The sequence below is a fragment of the Rosa chinensis genome, chromosome 7 (genome assembly GCF_002994745.2).
Source record: "Rosa chinensis cultivar Old Blush chromosome 7, RchiOBHm-V2, whole genome shotgun sequence".
Taxonomy (NCBI): domain Eukaryota; kingdom Viridiplantae; phylum Streptophyta; class Magnoliopsida; order Rosales; family Rosaceae; genus Rosa; species Rosa chinensis.
The window spans coordinates 21,257,103-21,281,068 of NC_037094.1; the positions used below are offsets into that span (position 1 = coordinate 21,257,103).

Genomic DNA, 23,966 nt, shown 5'->3' on the forward strand with positions numbered 1-23,966 from the left:
TCAAGATTCTTCACAAAAGTCTCAAGAGCTGCAGGAATAAAGTTTGGCAAGCAAAAGTTCTTATCATGCTTGTCCTTGTATAAATGAGTCGTCTCTTTCAAGTGGAAGTTTAAAGCTCCAACTCTGCCCTAGGGAGGAAACCTAATAACTGAATAAAGTTGAAATTACGAATTCATTTTACTTGGGGAATGAACAGATAAAAGAAGATTAATAAAGAGCGCCGCATGCAAAATGAGTGCGAAAATCGCCGCTTACATTTTACTACCTTACTGCATAAACCGATGAATGCTACAACATTATGTACATTAGTCTCCCATATACAAATAAAGGTCTGAAAATTAAAACTGCGACAGGTGCAAGCCTGAGAGTAATGTTAACAGAGTTATATTGAACCTATCAAGTTCATACAAAGCTCTGATGAGAGGGAGGATTTCAGGGACACATACACAGTGGTATTGAAATAAGATCAGATGCACAAGAAGACTGTACTCCGCGTATTGTTGGCTAACCAGTGTGATGAGCTATTAGCACCTTCAAAAGCCGACAAAGGTCAGATTTTTTCTTCAAGCATTTGGGATGAATCTCACAAGTCACAACCACCATGGCTTCTCTGCCAGATCCTTTGGGAACACGTATCGGAACCTTGAATTGTAAGGCAACCACTCTATGATTTGAGATGCCTTCTTGCTGGATTTATGATCAATGCATTTTCTAATTGAATCCTGAAGCTTCTCATCAACATTGTCAGTGACCCATTTGAGAAGATCATCAGAGCCAAAAGACGCTTCCCTCGAAAATCTTTCAAGCATCTTTGGTAGAAAAACTTTCCTCGACTTCTTTACCACTACATTTGCTTTGATGAAATCTTTCTTTGCTTCTTCAAGCTCATCTCTAACATTTGAGGCTGTGTAGACTTTCAACTACAAGTAAGAAATAAGCATCAGTCTGAATGTGTTTGATTTTTGAAGAATGATTTTTAATGATGAACAGAACATATTGATGGTAAAAAAAATTCATCAGATGCTTCTTATGAAGAAACATGGTAAAAAGACAAGTGAGAAAGTAAACAGAAATTTCAAGGGGAAATCATGCACTACAGTAGACTAATGCTTATTCCTGGGTGTTAGGCATGAGTCATGACAATGGGTTCCGGCCTAGTGGCTTCTATGTTTTGTTTTGTTCTTTGTTTTTACTTTCTGTTTCCAGTTGTCTTTAATTGAAGTATCTTTGACCAAAACAACAACAACAACAACACTACAATAGACAAATCTGTGTACCAACAGGGAAGCCAGTAAGTACTCTTCGGACAATTATACTCATCTACACTACAATGCTAAAACAAAGGAGCAATCAGCAAAGAACTTACCGCAGGATCAGAAAAAGCTCCTGTACAGAGAGCAAAGCAAACAAGGGGTTCGGAAACTGGGAGACCCAATTTTGAATTGCGAAGCTGTCTGTCTTCCCCAAACTTCTTCCTCAAGGCAGTTGAAAGGAATGTTTCAAGCCACTGCAAACACAGAAGCAGATTAGATGAGATATATAATGTAGAGTTTCTACTTTATATAAAACACAGAAGAAAAGAAAACCCACTGTTTAAGCCCTCATTCATAAGAATGAGCTAAATGACTTGCCAAACCAATTTAAGGAATTTAAGGAATAGATCAAAAGACATTTCATATACATTCTTAGATAAGAGTTTGTGAGTACCCGTCCAATCCTTGGTGTTTGGAAGCCAAATATGGATTGCTCTATGGCATTTGCGCTGATGACAAGGCCCCCAATGTTGTAAGCAGCCTGCACTATACCAGAAGTTCATCATCTATCTTTTTCTTTCTAAAGTCCAGATACACCTTATGGGCTGAAGAGTCGGGTCTATCCACTCAGCATTAAGAAGTATTAATTTACAAATAGATGCACGGTGTTTTTTCTTTTCTAAGCTGACAGCAAAACCTCTTGTACTAGCAGAGAACTGAACTACCTTATGGAACAAGGCCAACCTTCTTAAAGAGCTGTTGGGAATTCCATATGCTAAATATGCCTGCACAAAGGTAAGGAGAAAATTATAAGTACTTGCAATCCTAATAAGAGACAAACAATGGCTGGTTAAGAACTCTCTACATGCATAAGCAGCGCATTGTAAACGTTGATCCAAAATGCAATTTGGGCATCCAATTCCATCTGAGTGACATCCACCTTCTCCAGTTGCTCGACCAACATTCTGAGATTAGAAATGACGTGCATGTCAAGTCAAAACTACTATTAGGTGAACATAAGAGGAAATCAAGTGCAAGTTTGCAGACACACACATATACCTTAAACTATATGTGTCCTACATAAAGAATATTAATGTTTGTATGGGTCAGGATTACACATTACGCTCCAAAATTTCATGAATCTATTGTTTAACTACATGGTGCTAGATTTACCAGTTGCACTTTATTGTGCTTCATCACCATAATTTGAGAATTTTATCTTTATAGTGGATTTATTTTTAAGCCAAACTAGCACAGATAAAAAAGGTCACAGTCTGAAGTCAAATACCCCTGACAGATTTGTAAAACAATTTCAAAGGATTCTTTTGGTGATGCTAGTCACCAAAACAAAGGTTCCAACCTGAAACTAGAGAAGTTGCCAAACACAAGGTCCAAATTACTGAAGTCATACTTACTCCAGTCAAAGCCCCAGTAAATCGAGGAAAAAGGACAAAACACACCCTCCTTTCACTTGTGCTATAACATTTGTATGATTTGGCTAATGATAGATGAATTGTACAGAACTAACCTATAGTTATTAATGGCATAAGAAGCATGAGAAGACTTTCTCTTATCGGTTGATATCCAAGATATTTCTACCATTGATTTGCCTGACCAATCTTGGGCATCTTCAGTACCATGTGGAGGCTGTAAAACATTAGTGGATGACCTCGACAGCAAAGGCGATTGGTTTTTCTCAATCTTCTCAGAGGCTGCACTGCAAAGCCAACAATAAACTAGAGACATACACCTGATCATTTCCTCAGCTAACTTGCTAGGGCACTGGTGGAGATGATCTTTCAGAGTTCGCATCATGGAAGTTTTCCCGAGGACTGGAACCCTTTCACGAACCTGAATAAGAAAATGATTAATGGCATCAACAAACATATAGCAGAAATGGCCAAACAGTTATATGAAGCACATGCTAACTTCCTGTCATATAAAATCACCACAAACCACCTATTAAAAACTCCATTTACCATTTAAATAAAGACTTGCCAGAAAATAATTGTTCAAAAATAACTCTCTTCACATTTCAGCAAATACAACATTTTGAACATACAAGTCATATTATGTACCAAAGTAATATGTTCAATCAGATGACACAGATAACAAAGATGTTCAACAGTAAACTAAGAAGTATAAACTTATATTCTACCTTTTCTACCTTGGAAAGGTTTGAACGAGTCTTTGCAAAATCAATGTCACTTTTGCCACTAGATAGTGGAGTATGACTAGTCTTGGAAGCTCTTTTTCCCGAGTCATCTATGGCAACTAGAGCTCTGAAATGTCGGAAAGGAAAATTTTTTGCAGAACAAAATGCACTTGAAATGATACTGGGATGTTTTCTGGATCCATTCTTCATATGAGCAGGGGAAGCAACAAGTGAGTTCTGCTCCGAAGGTGGCTTACTAACACACTGTTCAAAAATACTCCTATAGAGAGAGAGAACATGCTGCTCGCGATTTGCAACTTCTTCTTCAAGTAATTCAATTTCAGAAATCAATTCCTTCGTCTAAAGAAACAATTTGTGGTTATTTTCTGCTTCAGTGTAGTGACAGCTAAGAAATGGAATTAGATACATACATATATATAGATGTTGACAATTTGAGATAATACACAAACACACACTATATATATATATATATATATATGTATATGTATAATGTCTACCATGAGTATGAATCAGTTATACAGTAGAAAATTTTGGAATTAATGTTGATGATGCCCTGAGCTACAAGACACAATTGTAGACAAGCAGAAAATAAAGCAAAACAAACAATTAATTAAAAGAATTCAGACGCACTGACACTTACTACTCCGTTTACCTCACCAGTCTAAACTTTGAAGATTGAGTTGGACGTTTTAGACAACCACTAGATGTGAAAAGCTTTTGCTGTTAGAGAATGTGCCAGCAATGTATATCAAGCCAACAGCACCCCTCAAGTGCAGCTCCATCCTGCACATGGAGAGGCCATGCTGCAAACTTGCAAACCAACAAAGAAATGGGAAATGGAGAAAACCTAGACCTCGTACAATCCAAGGCTCTGACATCATGTTAAACCCATGAGCAGAACTCGTCCTTGCAAAACCGGCTTACAAGGAAAGGGTTCCCATGTTTATATATTAAACATTTTGAAGGTACTTAAGCGACTCAAGACCATGCTAACACTCCCCCCCCCCCCCCCCCCCCCCCCCGAAATATAAATATTAGGAGTGATAATCTGAGTAATAATTTTGATTGGTCCTTCATCAGTGGTTGTGAATGACTGATTTTTCTCAATCTTTTTGACCTCGGTTCCCACCCCCCCCCATGCTAGGGATTGGAGATACTTGGATCTCCCTCTCCACACACACGGCTGTAGTTTCTAAACTCACACATCTTTGCAGTACACCTATTCTGGTATTGTTAAGCCATTAACATCCTAGCATAACCAGTGCTATAAGGAAAGCCTGGAAAGGGTGCCCATGTGTTCATATACTAAACAACAGGACTATGCTAAGACGACCAGGTGATATGTATTTTGAGTTGAAATGCATAGGAAAACCAAAAAATAAAAAAAAATGGAGCAAGGATCAAAGTTTTACAACACTGCACCAAAGTTCAAATACATGCAAAGTAATCATAGCTATGAGACAGCTGCATAAATTTCTCAAAAATTAAGCATGAATTATACATCACACATTCACTGAGGGTTGACAAAGTGCATGCGTAACACATTATTTCCATGCTGGATGAATGTGTAGATTTCTCAAAAATCTCAAAAATCAATCATGAACTTATACAAGCTAAAAACTTGGTGTCCTAGTCAAAGCACTAACAAACAAATTCTGGTACAGTTCTTCCTAGTAATTACCTGGACAGAGAAATGTCTATGTCCAGGTGATAGAGTACTTGAAGCTCGGCCCATTGCCCTCTCAAGCATGTTACGCATAGATTTCTCTTCCTGCAAACGCAACTGCAGCTGTTCGATCTGCAAATGTGTATCATTATCAATAAAATTTTATGGTCAGATAACAGATAGAGAATTGGTAATTCAGCAGTCTCAATGCTTGCAACAATGTTCTAGTAAAAGATATTTGAATATACTATAACTATATTAATCTGAGCATGATATAGCAAGATTCATCTAACACAATGCTGAAAGAGACAGAAACTGAATTCCATTTCTCACATCTTTTTCCAAGGACGCTCTGTTGTTCAATGACATATTCTTGTTAAAATAAATAGGATTTTCATGCCAAGGACTTTGTCCCGTAGATGCACTTGTTGAAGGTGATGAAACCTGTTAAACTCATTCAGAAAAGAGAAGTATTTCAGATTTCATTAACATTCAAGATTAGAAAGAAGCTTAAATCTGCGGCATTTTATGAATTTACACATGTTCAAGTTCGATCATAACAATATAGCAGGAGTCCTATATACACATAAAGCATGATAACAATATTAATTTCATATCAACTGGCATATGTGGTCTCACCTGTGTTTCATTCTTGTCCTTCTTTGTGGAACTTAAAACTCGACCTCTTCGAATACCAAAATTCTTGTCAGAAGCACTGAAAGGGAAAGAGGGAATGATAGATATGTCAAATGTGACTGCTCTAAACTTAGCCCAACCAAAGTCTTCTAAAGGTCACTAATCTTACTAAAACTCTAGAACACAAATCTACGAGCATATACTGATCTTAATATGCCAACATTGTCTATTCAAAACCAAATAAAATCACGCAGGTGGATAAAGAATGAATAGATGATGGAGAGCACCATGTGAAATACTCTCTGATCCTTACAGGCTTGGAAGAATAATATATACTTTTTGTCGAAGATCCCTTAAGAATGAAAGCATTTATGCTTAGTAGTCCTACCAGTAAGTTAATTTCCTGACAATATTCTCTGAATACTAACTCCTTAATTGCATTGTATACAGGACTAGCCATCCATCTCATTACTTGCTAATCTCCCTCACACACCCCCTAATTTATCTTCCTATATCACAATACAGACATTCAGAATCTTTCAACTTTTCACTTTGAAATGGACCAATAAATGATGCCAAAAATCTCAAACAGTCAAAACCCTCCAAAAGTTTTTTTTTTTTTTTTTTTCTTTTCTTGGGGTCGCAGGGTCTGGAAAGTGAAATTTTTCCCAGGTAATACAGAAATCTCAAGACCCAACTAAATGAAATCCAAAAGTGCATGCACACATCCATCTCCAAATACACATATTCACAAAAGTAATCACAACAATTATCAGAGTGGTAAAGCCTAGACCTTTTGGAGCGCCTGTGTTGGGTATGCACATCTGAGCGTGGCCCAGAATCTCCATTCTCTCTTTTCCCACCTGCTTGTTCTTGACACCCATCTTTCTCTCCAACTGTGTTACAGATAAAACCCACCATTTTAAATCTTATTTCTCATAAAACGCACAAAGCACTCACCCACTTCTCATAACCTATTCAGCTACCCAATCAATCTATCAAGAACAAGAGCAGGTGAGACATAGTGGAAACCAGACATGGATAATGTGATAAATATGGTGAAGTGGGTAACTCATAAAAGAGAGAATCTGAGTAAAAAATTTGGGTGCTTCCTAAATGGGTATGATTGAATTTAAAGCTTGAAAGTTGAAACTTTGAACTTTGAATGATTGTGTATGGAATTGAAGAGGGTCTTTTTTTTCAAACAATGATATATTTTGAACAGAAGTGTGGTGTATAATTACCAAATGCAGCTGCAGGGCCACAGTTCCAGAATTAAATTTCTTACTTCTGAGTTGTTGAGGGCATTCAATTTGCTCCTAATTTGAAGAGTCTGAGTAGTTTTTTTGAAATGGAAGGGACAGGAGTTGCACACTGGTCTGTGGGCCTTGTGATGCTGATGGCCACACGGCCTACTTCCCGCCAGAACCATAAATGCCCTGTGCCACATTACTGTTATGCATTTGAAGACCAATTAGGGATTTTTTCTTAAAGTAAGAGAGTTTTTTTGATTACATTGTGAATGATGAGGTAAATTCTCAACAACTTCAAATGAAGAATAGGAACTACTAATCTACCTATATATGGAATTATCGGTTCCATTCAACATACATCAACAAATTCTAACCACAACAATCGTCAATTAATATGAATTACAGATAAACTACTAAGTTAGATAGTTATGATACGTTTTCGTAGTTAATAATAATAAGAATTTCACTCTATTTTACACTGTATCCCAAAATAGCTAAATCATGTGCAAAGACCGTATATTAACACACTGACAATAAGAAAACATTCGAGAATATAGTGTGGTTCCAGGTGCTATCGCTAGATTGAGATTCATAGGGTGGCGAGAATTTTGACTGCCTTGTATCATGTCAAAGAGAAGGGGGGTGGTAGGCTTAGTAGGGATTGAAGTCTTGAACCTAAAATAGTAAAATATAAGCTCTAACATCAGCTTGAGCCTCAGTAACTAACCAAGGAGGGAAGTCGTTGTGCCAAATAATCTGTATACGATGCTTGACGGCAAAACTAACAAGTTCATGTCCAACCTGATTACTAGTAGACGCAAAAGAGCATATGTCACCAGACAAAGTGCCGTAGTTGTCTTTTTATTCCGTCCAAATGGTGTCCGTCGATCGCTATATTCTCTTTCTAACAAGTGTATCATTTATCACACCTTGTGCATCATATTCAAGTTCAATTTGAGAGAAACCCAGCTCCAATGCTAATTGTAACCTGCAAGAGATTGCTAAAATCTCTGAATGTCTAGGAGTAGAAAAGCCATAAAGAGGAATGGTTTTAGCCACCACAATTTCTCAAGCACCATCACTGTTTAGTTTCAAGGAACCATTCGGACGTGGTCTCCTTGTAGCAGCCAAGGCTAGGCTTTAGCGTATTCATTAAAACGCTGCACTGTTGCTGCAAAAGAGATATGTGCATTAAACGCTTCCTTTTCATATACCAGCCTATTTATGTCGTGCCACAAAGCCAAACAAAATCATTTCCTCCCTTGTTAACAACAGAGAGAGTTTGGGCTCATTTACTGATGGTATAATTTTTTTTTTTTAGAAGAAAAAAGAAATTGCATTGATAAGCAATTTAGATAAGTACATCAGTTATAAGTACAATAACACAACATACAGGAAACAAAAGCGCATTTTTAGCTAACAAGTGCGCTATCTGATTATATTTTCATAGGCATTAAGTACAACCAACTGCTTTTAGGTTAGATCTTATATCCTTTTTGCATCATAGCGTACTAATATATGCTTGGGTCCTTGACCCATAGCACCAAAATAGGATAAAGTTAGTCCACTTACAGTCTTACATCACCAAGAGATTTTTATTCCCACTAATCCAATTTAACAGCTAAATGACGATTTTGGGCTCCAAAAATTAAAAATTACAAATACTCTCTCTCTTTCTTTAGGGTATTTGCCGGAGGCTCAGGTGGTGTACAAGGCCGTTTCTAACCCAGGAATCGTGAACAATTCGGAAATTCCAAGCTACCAGTCGTATGTCTATCGCACATGCAAACTACCGGCATTGATAGCTATGCATATGCTACCGGAAATTGGCGTTGCATTGATGCCCAGATCTAGTCAAAATTGCAAGTTTGACTAGCAACAATTACTATTTATCAAAAAGAAGAGAATAGCTGCATTGCACATTTCTCATCTTTCCTTTTCTTTCTATCTTTCCAATCATACATCAGGTGTATATATGACAAAAGGACATGTTGAAATGGATGTATTATTTAATTAATAAGAGTCCATTGTATGTCCAGTTAGTTCTCCTTTAACTGTGTTCACATATCAATTATTATTACCGTATGCTGGCTAGTGTTTCCATAATCCTAAAGATACAAGGTTTGGCAGGGTGGCACAGTTTCGAGTCCAGGGGAAATATGGGTATCAAAACTAAAATTACCAAACTTGAAATTTTGATTATTATTAGTCTTAGATGCAAACAAAGATAAAAGGCAAACCTCATCTTTTGTTCTTCTTCTTTTTTTTTTATGACAAACCCCAGCTTTTGGTTGAATACTGTTTTGGAAGTTTTGGACTACTGGCAAAGAGAAAATGACAGCATAAGCCCAGAAGAAAATAAAAAAGAAAAAAAAATCAATGGGCAATAAAGGTCTATTGGAGGGCAATAAACGTTTTGAATTGATATAATCTCTTCATTTTTTTCTTTAATCAAAGTTTTATTTTTCTAATTTTAGGAAGATTAGTTTCTATTTCGGTAATAGACGTCTATTAGGGGGTAATAGACGTCTATTGGGGGCCAATAGACCTCTATTGCCCCTCTATTGGGGGCCAATAGACCTCTATTGCCCCTCTATTGGGGGCCAATAGACCTCTATTGCCCCTCTATTGGGGGACAATAGACGTCTATTTGGGGCAATAGATGTTTTCAGAAATTTCCGGTGGGTAGCGGTCGGTGACCAGATTCTGACGACCAGTGATTGGAATTCTGTGACCGGCTCCGGCGAAGTCTTATATGGTTTCTCTCTCTCTCTCTCTCTCTCTCTAAATAACAAAGGGTGAGGGTAAAATGGTATTAAAATAATAATAATAATAATAATAATAATAATAATAATAATAATAATAATAATAATAATAATAATAATAATAATAGGGTATTAGGGAATACCTCCTTAGAGTGTTTTAGGTAAGAAGGAATTAAAAAAACTTAATAGGGTAAGTGGAAAAAAAAAATCCCTTGAAATAGGATAAATGGACAAAAACCCTATATGTTTTCACAAGAAAATGTCGCGCCTCTCTTCACTATATTAATTCTTACAATGTAATTAAGTGAATTGATATAGTTGCCAATATAATTTTTATTTTTTAAAATGCAAGAGTTTCTAATAAGCTGTTAGGGTTTAGGGTTTTTTTTTTTTTTTTTGAAAGGATTAGGGTTATCTTCTTTGTTAATTAAGAAAATTCCAAAGGCCGGTTAAATTTTTGAACTTCCACAGCTACCCTCACTTAATTAAAAGTTAATTACTAAACTATTTATATCTTAAGAACACAATAGTAATTCAATAATATTAAATTTAAAGATAATAGGTATGAGATGACAATCATCTTAACAGACTGTTTATGTCACACCCCTGATTTTACACACACGAAAATCGATATATATAATCCCATAATTATATATGCGTGAAACGTTCAGTCATCAATACCAAATACCTGGAATCTTTTTCCCTTTAACCCAAGTACATACTGATGCCCTGAACCCTCAAACTTAATATACACTCGCTTCATAGAGTTATATATTACACAAGTTTACGAATTAAATTGCCAACAACAAAATAAAACGTAAATGCAGCTCAGAGTAACTATACAACGGAAGTCCTTATCAACGGTAAAGTCACAAAGATAGCTTCCTACCGTAAAGCTGCACAGGCGCCACCTCAGCTTCAGCCACGATTTCCCTGACCTGCAGGATTAACCCCTACACCATTCCATTGAATAGTGCACCGGGTTGCCACACAACAAACCCGGTAAGCTTATGAAGCTCGTATGAGTAACTCAAAACCACAAAGCAAAACACATTTCTTAAGTCACCTCAACCTAAACATGATATACACACAACTCACACCTACGTCCATCAATTCCATAATCTTTCATGTCGTGTCTACATAAGTCAACTGGTGACTACAGCCTCATGTTTAGATTCTCAACTAGCGTCCCATTACACAATTTCAATCAAACAAGACTTCCTCAAGCAATGTTTGATGCCATTCTAACGCCCTACGGCGAATCCCAAACCAGGCTCATTCCCTCCCCACTAGGAGCCTTTTTGTCACCAACATGACATCAAGGTGAAAAACAATGAATCACCTTCCTATCCTCACCACAGAGCAATTCGTCAATCAATACAATCAAGGAGAAATCAAGGCAATCACATATCAAAACAAGCAAAACAATTCATAGTAACCCCTGTATATAATTTAGTTCAGGAGGTCACATTAAGTCAAGCAATTCAAGTCAAAAGTAGTCATCGAAGTCCCACACCCTGACGTCTGTAGGTAACCCCAACCATCACAGCAGTCCTCTCGATCTTTGTTAACTTAATAACAATTCAGCTCCGTTACCGAGCAGTCATCACACTAATCATCGCACAGATTTCACCAATCATCACGCAGATATTCATCATCCAACTGATCATCACATAGATTTCAAGGATCATCACATAGATTGCAGTTGCCTAGCTGATCATCACATAGATTTTACCGGTCATCACGCAAATAGAAATCATCCTACTAATCATCACATAGATATCGCTGGTCATCACATAGATAGCGATCATCACATAGATTCACGCAGATATCGCCAGTCATCACACAGATAGCGATCATCACCTAGATTCATGGCTAGTCATCACACAGATATCAACCATCCTACTAATATTCCTACACAAGCTACACAGATATTTCTACACAAGCTTTACATGACAATCATCACAAAGATTCACCATACTGATGTCATCAATTCATTACACAAATATTCCTACACAAGCTTTACATGACAATCATCACAAAAATTCACCACGAAGCCACTAATACATGAATATATATGTATATATATATCCCATAATATATATAGACACACATAGTCATCCACTCAGAAATGCCACTAATACCAACTATAGTCGTAGTTAACCTAATAACTCCAAGACAATAGGGTAATCTCGCTCATAACAAATATCGATCATACTCATAACTAATATCGATCCTGCTCATAACAAATATCGATCTTGCTCATAACAAATATCGATCCTGCTCATAACAAATATCGATCCTGCTCATAACAAATATCGATCCTGCTCATAACAAATATCGATCCTGCTCATAACTAATAGATTTACTCACCAAACGATAAAGGTAATCCGTTCATTAATGAACCTTGTGAGATTACTCACCTTTGAATCCCGCTGCGTCTTCACACGAGAACCAAAACAAGCACAATCGCCGCAATCCATTCAACAAGCATCTGAACACATAAGGTATTGATTCAGTGCACGAATCACGAAGTGATTTAAGTTCGAAACCCCCGTTTTGAACCCAATTCCCCATGAGTAATGTCAATCGAGGCAAAACCTCATCCGAGACCTCCCTAAGTCTCCAGAGTACTTCCACGATTGAGGTGTCCAAACCACAAGTCGATCGGAAGCTTGAATCCTCACGGATCAAATAAATTCACCGATATGAAATCGTAAAAATCATAACAATTTCATACGAACTCCAAAATTTGCATATTATATATCGAAACGCTCGTATCAACGAGTAGAACATATATAATACCAGAAACAGTCCCTTACATGACCGGAACACCACCGGAACGCCGCCACAGGAGGTGGCGCACCGCCGCCAGCCAAAACTCAATATTTCACAAAACTCCCAACATCAAAAAGCTTCATCTAAGCATGCTTGTGAATTCTCATAACTAGCTCGAAGTCAGAAAACAAGCATAAAGGGTTGAAAATTACCTCACAAGCCGTGAACAGTAATCCAATCTGAGTTGAACCAAGTTTTACGTGAATCGATCCAAACAACCACCAAGGATCAATCAAGGAGGCTACTCTGAGCTCCCCAAGCTCAACCTGAAGCCCCGCCGACGTCGGAACAAGGATTTCCGACCGGGTCCGAAATCCTCAAATTGCACCGCCTTGCTACACTTCCTCCACCACGAATCGCCGTAAGAGGCACAGAGACGACCGCACGAGAGAGGCGAACCGTTCTGTGCAGGTTTCAAGGTTAGAGGTCGCCGGAGATCGCCGGAAAATCGGGGTCGGATCACAGGGTTCGGGTCGGGTCGAGAGCGGGTGATGAGAGAGAACGGAGGATTTCTGATTTCCGGAAATGGTAAATGTGAAAATGGAAATAGTAAGTTTCCGAAAATGGAAACTCTTATTTATAGAACTTTCCCAAAACTTCAAACGCTCATAACTTTCTCATACGAACTCCGATTCTCACATTCCACATGTCCACTGACTCGTATCGATGCGCTCTACAACTTTCGTGAAGGAAGTTTTTGGAGAATCCCAACGTATAAAAAGTCAACCTTGAGCCCCCCTAAAGTCATACTTTCCGAATAGAAATTTGTCCGAAACACTTCCGCTCCATCCACGAGCCGCGAAACAGTCCAACAACCATAAATTAGATTCCGGAAATTTCTCGGAAAATAATTACAAATTTCCGGGGTATCATAGTTGTTTGAACCAAAAATGAGCATTTTGGCCTGACAAGGCGTGTCTTGGAGAAATTGAGCCAATATCAGTGGCTCAAGCTATATATTGTCGACAACCTCGAAATATATATTTAGAGGCTAAATAAAGCCTACTATGGAAGCATGAAAAGTCAACTTTAGCACATTTTCCTACTTCGGCTAGGAGAAACCGAGCTAAACAAGGAAGGAGGGGCGGCAGACTAACCAAATGAAATCGAAATGAGCTAAAACTTTCCAGATTATATCTAGAAAGCCCAAGGATCATTTCTTATGAAGATTTACAGAGCTAGTTTTGAGTGGAAGGCCTTCAAACAATCAGTCCAATTTTCTGCAGAAGCAAAACTGGAAAACTGGACCTGTAAGAAGTCCAGCAGCGTTTTCGGCCCAACCACTATATCAAAAGCTCTGAAATTTTACCAGGATGATCTAAACTCATAGTGGAACATTTTTTATGAAGAAGTCGAAGGCTCATTCTGAAGTCTTGGTGGAGAAATAATTGAAGGAATAAAGGGGCAGAAACTGACCAAAAACCAGCTCAACATTCATCATGTTCATGTTTCCTACCCACATGAAGAAAGCTAGATGCTTTTCTCTTTTTCCTTGAATATATTTTTCTACTACAATCTCTTTAATAGATCATCATCACTTCCATGTTTCTGCACCTTCATGCTTTGCTTTCATTTCATCATTACTCTATCTTTTCCATATTTTACAAATCACTTCCATACTCCACTTTCATTATTTTTCTTCCACTCATCATTTCACTCTTCTTTTTCTTCCATATATAAACACCTTCTCCTCTCATTCTCAAGGACACATTCACAACATCAAAACATCTCTAAAATGATCTAAGTTATCTCTAGAGCAACCTCTCTAAGAGCAACTCCTCTCCTTCTCTTTCTCTTACCGGTGATCACACTCCTAGTCCTAGTCTTCTCAGAAGCCGACTTTCAGTGCCACCAAACCCTCTGCCAACGTACTTCGGTCCTAGTCTCCTCGGGAGCCGACGGTAGTGCCGCGACCACAACGGTTACAGAACCAGCCAAGCAAGGGTAACGCCCTCGCAAACCAGCCAAGCTAAAGTCACGCTTTAGCAAGTTCTCCTCACTTCCCAGTGGTTCTCGCTCTGCTCGATCTACAACATCGAGTATCGATTGTGATTTTCAAGAAGCTCAGCAAAAGTCCTCGCCACGAGGCACAAAGAATCCCGCGATGAGGTTGGTGCTCTCCTCGTCTACAATCGCTCGACAGAAGTCAGGTCAAGGGACACCCCGACGACCGCACCTGACGGTGCTGGCACGCCCGCGCAAGAAAAGAGACTGTTGACCAGCTGCAACAAAATTGGAGCCAAACAACAGTTTAAAACTATGTTTGTATAGGGGAAATGTCCAAATACCTTAATTTTAAGGAAATTAATCTCCCTTACAGCCTTACCCCACCAAAGTTATGGATTTCTCTATTACCCATAAGATAATTAATTTTGTTCCTTAATACCTAATTAAGTTTTTTTTTTGTGTGACTATTTCGCCCTCAGAGATTTTTTTTTTTGGGGGCGGGTGCGAGAGTGAGGTTATCGAAAAGTTTGCCGGAACCTCATCAGAACATCGCTGGAATTTGTCAGAACCTCGCTGAATGCCTTCAGACTCTCATCGGAGCTCGTCGGTTGTCAGTGGTCACTGAAAATGTGACCGAAGGTCCATGAGGAGGTCATTGGAGATCTCATAAAAATTTTAGGATGTTTATTGACCCCAATAAGAGCTGTTATTGCCCTCAATAAAAAAAATATTATGTTTTATTGCCCCTAAATAAAAGGCAATATAACGTTTTATTGCCCCCAATCCCATAATCTTCAATACACACAAGGGAAGAAAAAAGAGAGAGGAGTTTTTGTAAGAAAAAAAAACTTAATGGGAATAGAAGAAAATCCTAAATAATAATGATAACAAAAAATCCTATCTCCTTCTGCTTTTATTGCAAATTGATACTCCAATTATCAAACAATTTGAGTTAGTCCTCCGGCTTTGGTCGAGAGGTACTTTCAGATAAGGCAGATTTCAATCTTGGCTCCAGATAATAGAAAATATATATCTTTTCTTCGAAACTAAATTATTCCCCCATCCTGGAAATCAAATATTCAAAATAAGCGAAACCCAGCATGAACCCCTTATTCAAGACTCGCTTGGGCAAAACCAAAACAATTCCGTAAATCAAAATAAGCGCCCATGTGTTATGTGTATTTCCAACCTCATTTCATGTAGACTACTAGACTAGTAACCCTGTTATTCTTGTCGGTCAATCTCGTAATAGCTAGTCATTTGACCAAATTAAACACTTTACTAGTGATTTAGGATAATCTAACAAGAGATAATTGATGGAGAGGTACCAAAACTAACACACAATATATACATACTTCCAATTTTGTTTGACCAATTCCGAAACCCCGTATCCCTACCGCCAGAGTGGCTTAATATCTGAAATCCATTGGTTATATATAAGCGGTTTCATTCCAGCAATAATTCAATAACTACACTTTGTGGCACACTCAATATTAGCATTTAGCTAGGAAAATTTGCGTTATAATTTCTTTGATTTACCTCATTGCATGAAACAATTCCATATAAGGTTGAAATTTATATTAATTGCATGATATTCTTGGTCATCTGATTGATATTCCAGTGCATCATCGAATTTCGATGGTATGACCTCACACATTTAAGCTGAAATAGTCTAATAGTGTCTCTAATCGTTGCTTTGATTCTCTGTGAACTAGCTAATGATCCAGTCTCATTTGAAACTTCTACAGGCAGACCAAATTAATAGGCACAAATCGCCCGGTTCTTTAGGGTTAGTTTAAGTACTGGTGAGGAAAGACAGGGAGTTGGGTTAAGAGTATGTTATGTTGTTAGAAATTTGATTCTCCTCCAAAGGCTCCAATGTAAGAAATTAAAAAAGAAATTAACAAAGTATGGATTTGAGAATAGGAAGAAGCACCAGCCAGCTAGCTATTGCATATTTGCATTCATGCATCCAACAAATTATCAAACATCAATTATTTCTAATCATGAGATCATTCACGTGAAGTAAAGCTCTTGAACAAGCGAGTCATGCTCAAACCTACCTCGAATGGTCTCGTGATATAAATACAAGCTGCAGGTACGTTCACTGACTCAAATTTAACACGTTTTCTTTACGAGCTGAATTCGAACAAGCTAAATTGAGCCTAACTCGATCAATAGAAACTCAAAACGTCCCGAGTTTGTTGATGATCGTAAAAATGATAGAGGACATACATCATCATGGGAGAGCTACATTCTCTCAGTCTTATTTTATACATGTCTTCTTAACAAATAAAAGTGCTACTCAATAACCTCAAAACGCACTTTTATATCCTGCTGTCAAGTATACACCATTATAAGAAGTACTTTAAGTTATCTACAAGTGCTTTTGACACTTCCAAAAGTATTTCCAAAACGTAGGTGTCTTCACCAATATTTTCTTATATCACACCACCGACAACACATATAAATTAAGTTACAAGGAAAATGACATAAAACCTCAAATTAATCACTAATGTAGTTTAGTGTTCATGGCCTCTGTCATATATTAATCCGTGGGAATTAACATGCTTATCTCCTAGGATTAGAATAATCCTTGGCGGTTCATAATTAATACTAATTAAACTTAATTGTCCTATCTTCATAATGCCTACATAATAAAATCTTAACCCAAAAAAATATAGAAATGGCTGTTGGTCGGCGGCCAATTGGGCAATGACAACCCATCCATGGCTCCAACCTCTATGATTGCCGCCGGCTGAATTGGACGTTCTTACATAGTACCTACTATTACTAAGCACTATATATAGAGTCCATTCTCAAAGGATGAAATGCACCTACCAAAACCTCGAGCTCTTCTAGTGTTTAAGTTGGCTTAGAGTTTAATTTGATTCATTTCCCTAGTGTTTTTCCAGTACAAACAATGGTGAAGATTGCTTTTGGTAGCTTTGGTGACTCTTTCAGTGTTGGCTCCCTCAAGTCCTACCTAGCCGAGTTCATCGCCACCCTTCTTTTCGTGTTTGCTGGCGTTGGCTCTGCCCTCGCTTATGGTAAGTTCGGAATTTGGTTATAAAGAGTGGCGACGCACGGTGTAATTCAAAACAATAATAAAGTGTCGGTTGCATTTTATGTGTGCGTTACAAGAAATTCTTACATTCAATTAAGCATGATATATAACTGTATTTCTAGCTCAAAAAACCAACCTGTCACATACGTAAATACGTTTGTAACGTATCAAACATAAGACAAAAGTTGTATACAGTGGCTAAATGTAGTATCCAAGATATTACTCATGCAAAACATGTTAAATAAGAGTCATGACTCAAGAGCGTATAATTGAATTCTTTGAGAAATAAACCCTTTTGTATAATCAAATTTAATGGTTTTGATACGCATGTGTAGATAAGCTGACTACAGATGCAGCTTTAGACCCTGCCGGCCTAGTCGCGGTGGCCGTGGCCCATGCATTTGCTCTGTTTGTGGGGGTCTCCGTCGCTGCAAACATCTCCGGTGGCCATTTGAACCCAGCTGTCACTTTCGGATTGGCTGTTGGAGGCAACATTACCATCCTAACCGGCATTTTCTACTGGATTGCTCAACTCTTAGGCTCCATCGTCGCTTGCTTTCTCCTCAAGTTTGTCACCAGCGAGGTATAAATATTTGGTCATCAATTAGGGTAGATAGTAACTTTTGGTTCCTTTATCTTTGGCCAACTGATCTTGGTCCCCTTAATTCAACTCTAATATTCTTACTTGCCTTTTGCAGAGCGTGCCAACACATGGACTTGCCTCTGGTGTAGGAGCTATTGAAGGTGTTGTGTTTGAAATCATCATAACCTTTGGTCTGGTCTACACTGTCTATGCCACAGCCGCAGACCCCAAGAAGGGTTCACTTGGGATCATAGCACCCATTGCAATAGGGTTCATTGTTGGTGCCAACATCCTAGCGGCCGGACCATTCAGCGGTGGATCTATGAACCCAGCTCGCTCATTTGGCCCGGCCGTTGTCAGCGGAAACTTCGCCGATAACTGGATCTACTGGGTTGGTCCATTAGTTGGTGGAGGTTTGGCTGGCCTGGTCTATGGTGACATTTTCATTGGATCCTACTCCCCAGTTCCAGTTTCTGAAGATTATGCCTAAGGGATGTGTTTCTGTTTGGAGTGTTTCTTCAAGTTTTTTGCTTTCTTGCTTTTCTTTGTTGAGCATTTGGATTGTACTGGTTAATGCCAAGAGGAAAAAAAACTTGGAGCCGTTAATAAATTGTAGATAATGAATCGGTTTTGTGAATTGTGGATCTAGCTATATGTTACACGAGTCTTATGCATGTAGAAGTAGAAGTAATTCTCACTCAACAATTTGGGTAACAATATAGAAATCTATATGATGAATCAAAGCTTCAGAGAGGAGATTTCAAATATTTTCAACACGTGACCAAGTAGCTAGTGTTTCTGAGAACTTTTGTTCTTTGAAAGGATTTGAACATAAAATTTGAGTCTACTTATACGCATCGTTTTACTGTTGGGGTATGCACCTAATTAAAAAGCTAAGACTATGCATGTCTTGTGATAGATCTGAATTTAAATTTTTAGCTGTAAGATTTTGAAAAAGACGTCTTAATTTACAATATTCATGTACTTGATTCTTATCATTTTACTGTTAGGATACACATCCGGTTAAAAGGCTAGCCGACTGTTTGGATGCCTCTATCTTGATAGGTCCGAATTTAACAAACATCATCATAAAATTGAGGCCACTATCATCTACTTTTTTGATGCGATGTGCTGTGCTTTTATGAGAGGATTTAAACTAGATAGTTACTTTTAATCCTTTTTCACGTCTTTTCCTAGTTCGTGGATTGTTGATTTGGATCAATCTCTTCTGTTAGCATGTAAAGTTAGAGCTTATAATTATTAGAGGAATGTCAATGGGAATAATGGAAGGTGGAAGATGACAGGAGAACCACATATTCCTTTTGCTTTCAGACATCTTTTTCACCATACTAGTATTGGCTTTACTTTTATATCAAAATGGCCTTGGCTAATCAAATGAGTTACAGAGTTAGTGACTATTTTTTTTAGATTCATAATGGATAAGATGTCTCATTTGTGCTGGCGTATAATATAAAGGCACGAATTTTGCACTTTAGCTTCCTTTATTTGTATAGTTATCATTGTTTTAGTTTATTTAAGATATTTGTTGAACATATTATCTTATTTTTTGGATGCAGCTATTGTCACATTTCTAACTACTTTGTTCACCTTACATTATCTTCACACGTTACACATATTTTTTTAATTTCATGTTTACTTTGTTCACCCATTTATAATATCCAAAATACCCTTTTTAAATAGGGTTTAATTCAAATTCTTTTTCTATTTGACTCCATCCGCGTCTCTCTGAGTTCCGTTGCTATCAATCAATTTCATAAAGTCTTAGTCAATCAGTCTCATTGGGTTTAATGATCAATGAAAATATTAAGAATGAAGTTTAAGTATGTATTCTGTAGGAGTAATAGAAAAACTAATTGTAATTTTTAATTAGATATTGTCTTTTATTGTAATTTTATATTATGATATTTTAATATTTAATAAAGGGCTAAATACTATTTAGTACCCTGTGGTTTGTGCCCAACATCAATTCAGTCCCTCGACTTTCAATTTCATCAAAAACACCCCTGCATTACTAGATCTCGTTTAATAGGTCTTTCCATTATCATTTCGTCAACAGCAACCGTTAACTTGCTGACATGGCATGCCACGTCAGCGACTGTGGGCCCATCTCTAAGGCAAAATTCCCAAATTGTCCATGCCTCCATTCTAACCCCTCTCTCTCTGTCGTTTGCCTTCTCACCCTCCTCACCGCAACTACCTCGCCGGACACCGCCGCAACTTACCCCACTCGGCTGTCTCCTCCGTTGGCCTCTCCTCGCTCCACAATCTGGAATCTTTCCATCAAACTTGGTTAGCCTGGTTCGACGGGGACATGATCCTCACCAAATTCCCATCAAACCCAGTTCACCATATTCCAGTAATATTAAGCTCCAATAGAGTAAGATGAAAGAACACAATTAACACCAAACTAACACCATGAATTAGAGAAGCTCAAACAAACAAAAAACCTAGCAAAATCCAAAAGGGTATTCCAATTCAAAACACCCACCAAGTAGAAACAAGAAACACAAATCCGGAATCGAGAATTAATCAAAGAGATCGAGTCTTTGGATACCAAAATGATCAAGTCTTTGGATCTCTCTCTCTCATACCCAATCACACTCGAGCCTGAAGACCCCCTCCCTCAAGGAGCAGCATGAGGGCTTGATCAAATTGGTTTCACCTCCGGAAATTCGCCAGAAAACTCAAACATCTTCTCATCTTTGATTCTCTGTCCCAAGTTGACAGATGGACAAGAAGGTACCATAAGCTTCTTCACCTAGCCAAGATGAAGCTACCACCACCAGTCTAGCGTCCAGCCGTGGCCGGAGTCGGAAAATATGCCAGAAAATCCAAGAAGTTTTTGGGCTTCGTCCTTCCGTCGTCGCTGCTAGTTCGGAGAAGGGAGGACGTGGCTCCTCTTCACGCAGCCGCAAGGAAGCTAACGGAGTCAGTGCGACTTTGACGGTTGTTGGAGAGTGAATCTCTCATATCTCCATCACTCCGACTCGATCCCACCATGGCCAGATTGGAGAGCTTGATCGGCATCGTCAACTGAACCCAGCGTGCGTGCACCTCCCTCAGCGATCACGGAGGCAAGGGCATGTCCCTCTGGGAAGCTCTCCCTTCAGTTGCCGTCGTCGGAGGCCAAGTTACATGACCTTTTCTAGTTTTCAATGAAATCGTGATGTAGAGAGAGAGAGAGAGAGAGAGAGAGAGAGAGAGAGAGAGAGAGAGAGAGAGAGAGAGAGAGAGAGAGAGAGAGAGAGAGAGAGAGAGGTGAACAGTGAGGACTATAATAGGATTTATGGGTCAGCATGGAGGCATGGACAATTTGGAAATTTTGCCTTATAGATGGGCCCATAGGAGTTGACGTGGCATGCCATGTCAGCGAGTTAACGATTGCTGTTGACGGAATGATAACGAAATGACCTATTAAACGAGATATAGTAATACAGGGGTGTTTTTGATGAAATTAAAAGTCGAGGGACTGAATTGATGTTGGGCACAAACCATAGGATACTAAACAGTATTTAGCCCTTTAATAAATCAGAAATTAGTATGGTGAACAAAGTAGTTAGTATGGTAGCAATAACAGCACCCTATTTTTTTTATGCGTGTCTTATTTTTATCTAAACAGCTTTCAAGTATTTCACCAAATACTTTGCCTTATTATTTTAAAGAGAATCCAAAGAGTATATAATTAAGTTGCACATATTAGCAGGGAGTGTGCATTTGTGAAAGACCTGTTCGGTCTATTTCCATCTCTACAGCTAGTTATGGTGGCACCGGTGAGCTCTATTATTGATTGGTTGAGCTTCTATCTGTCTTGCTTGTCGCATGAGGACTTTGAATTATTGCTTATGCTTATTTGGGGAGTTTGGAAGGAAAGAAATCAGAGAGTTTGGTCTGGGAAGTCTCATTCTCTAGCTCAAGTTCAATTCCAAGTGGTGTCTTTATTTCATAGTTTCAAGGTAGTTAGTGTGAAGAGCAGATTCAAATTGGGTAGGCAGGTCAAACCTTGGTCACATCCTTCAGCTGGTTGGCTAAAAGTCAATGTTGATGGTGCTTTTGACGAGAATCTGCACAGGGGAGGACTAGGTGTTGTAGTCCGTGATTCCTTGGGTGTTTTTGTTGCTGGTGCTTGTTGCCGATGTGATAATGTAACTTCTCCCTATATGGTGGAGGCTTTGGCTGGTCGCTTGGCTTGCCAGATAGCCTTAGAGTTTCATTTGTCACCTGTTACTATTGAGACTGATTGCTTACAGTTGGTTCAGGCTATTCAAGCAGAGGGTGAGGATACTTCTGTGTTTGGGAGAGTTATTGATGATATCTCTCTGGTTTTGACCTCTTTGGCGGGTTCCTTCTTTTGTCATGTTTATAGGGAATCTAATAAGATTGCTCATAAGCTAGCTCATACTGCTCTGATTTCAGGGTTGCAAGTTTCTTGGAGTGGGGATGTCCCTCCAGTACTTGATGAAATCCTTTGTAACAATTAGGTTTTATCAATAAAGTTTGTCGTCCTTCCTTTCAAAAAAAAAAGTTGAAGACTCAACAAAAATTTGGCCGGGTAGAGTTGTGCTTAGCAATGTCACTTCATGAGCTCTTGAAGAATAATATTGCAGCATCCAAAGGATGTCGGTTGAATAAAATTTCTGCAAGAATACATTCGTATTGTGCTGAAGATTTCCAATGCATTCTCCAAATAACTTTTAAGGTCATTTTCAATTTCAGCTTTCCAAATCCATCAGGCATCGATGAAAAAGGGTTGTGAGTGGAGGAACAGACAAGATTCTTTTGCTGATATTTAACGCGTACCTTCCCACAAAACTTCAAATTTTCGGTAGGCAAGAACCTAAGAAGGTGATCATACTCGGAAGCTTGCTAGCTGTGTGACAAGGAAATAAAGGGCACCATACTAGTGCTACCAAAACCACAAGCTGTCAAAGTGGGACAATGGCCAATAAATGGGTAGACATAATTGTGTATGGTAGCACATGAAAATTGTCCTCGGATATATAATTTTGGTACCACTATATATATGAACAGCAGCCTAGCTTGACCAAACGAAACTTCATTGCCTGGTAAAGAAAACATTATACATGCTATTATTGTGGATATCACGAACACCATGTATGTGACACCATACCAACTTCATTAAATTCTCGATCTGAGATTGAGGATGTGATCGATCTGGCATCCATTAGTCTCTGTCTTCCTTGCGATAATGTTTGAATCTAGCATCTATTTACTTCTTCATTCTATTGAGGTACAATGGTACGAACATGAGTTATACTTCGTAGAGATATCAAGTACACTAGTTCATCGAAACAAGAAAAAAGAAAAAAGAAAAAGAAGAATTAATGGTAATATAACGATGTTTCGTTTGTTCGATTTTGGATCCAGACAATACCTCGTCATAAATACACGTACATGAAGACATCATCTTATAAACAAATTTGATGAGTTTTGTGTTAAATAGCTACAAAACTGACTCATTACCTACTATTGCATGCATTAGGTGTTGAGTTTTAACTCGATAAACCTCGATTCAATTGCGAATGAGCCAAGCATCCCAATTTTCGATATGAGATATGGTTTGTTGCTTGGTTGGTCAAGTCTCTAATGTGGGACTTACGTGGAAATTGGTTTGTTAATTTACAGTATAGACCTAAGTTAGGTTGCACGTAAGGCGGTGTGTTGGAGAGGAAAGATCTCACATATAACTTATAAATAAGTGGCTCATTCTCATTTGTATTGAGGTTTTTTGAGTTAAAACCCA

The 23,966-nt window shown here is 38.3% G+C and overlaps 2 protein-coding genes across 4 annotated transcripts; one reads left to right on the top strand and one right to left on the bottom strand.

The window, feature by feature from the left end:
- Positions 1–223: 223 nt before the first annotated feature.
- On the bottom strand, positions 224–7,074 carry LOC112176851. Of its 3 annotated transcripts, XM_040510654.1 has the most exons (12): positions 6,976–7,074; positions 6,525–6,627; positions 5,735–5,810; positions 5,429–5,539; positions 5,111–5,227; positions 3,412–3,768; positions 2,782–3,104; positions 2,119–2,218; positions 1,979–2,038; positions 1,708–1,794; positions 1,367–1,507; positions 224–920 (listed from the first exon to the last, which is right to left on the bottom strand). In XM_040510654.1, the coding sequence occupies exons 4-12, from the start codon at positions 5,462–5,464 to the stop codon at positions 591–593; spliced, it is 1,551 nt and encodes a 516-aa protein (XP_040366588.1). In that variant the 5' UTR covers positions 5,465–5,539; positions 5,735–5,810; positions 6,525–6,627; positions 6,976–7,074; the 3' UTR covers positions 224–590. The 3 variants fall into 3 exon arrangements, with proteins under 3 accessions (XP_040366588.1, XP_024170713.1, XP_024170712.1); XM_024314945.2 differs by lacking the exon at positions 6,976–7,074 and having other exon boundaries at positions 3,421–3,768; positions 6,525–6,960; XM_024314944.2 differs by lacking the exon at positions 6,976–7,074 and having other exon boundaries at positions 6,525–6,960.
- Positions 7,075–17,357: 10,283 nt separating this feature from the next.
- On the top strand, positions 17,358–18,838 carry LOC112175680 (probable aquaporin TIP-type RB7-5A). Its single transcript, XM_024313401.2, has 3 exons — positions 17,358–17,584; positions 17,937–18,184; positions 18,300–18,838. Exons 1-3 carry the CDS (start codon positions 17,458–17,460, stop codon positions 18,672–18,674), a joined length of 750 nt encoding a protein of 249 aa, XP_024169169.1. The 5' UTR covers positions 17,358–17,457; the 3' UTR covers positions 18,675–18,838.
- The last annotated feature ends 5,128 nt before the right edge of the window (positions 18,839–23,966 follow it).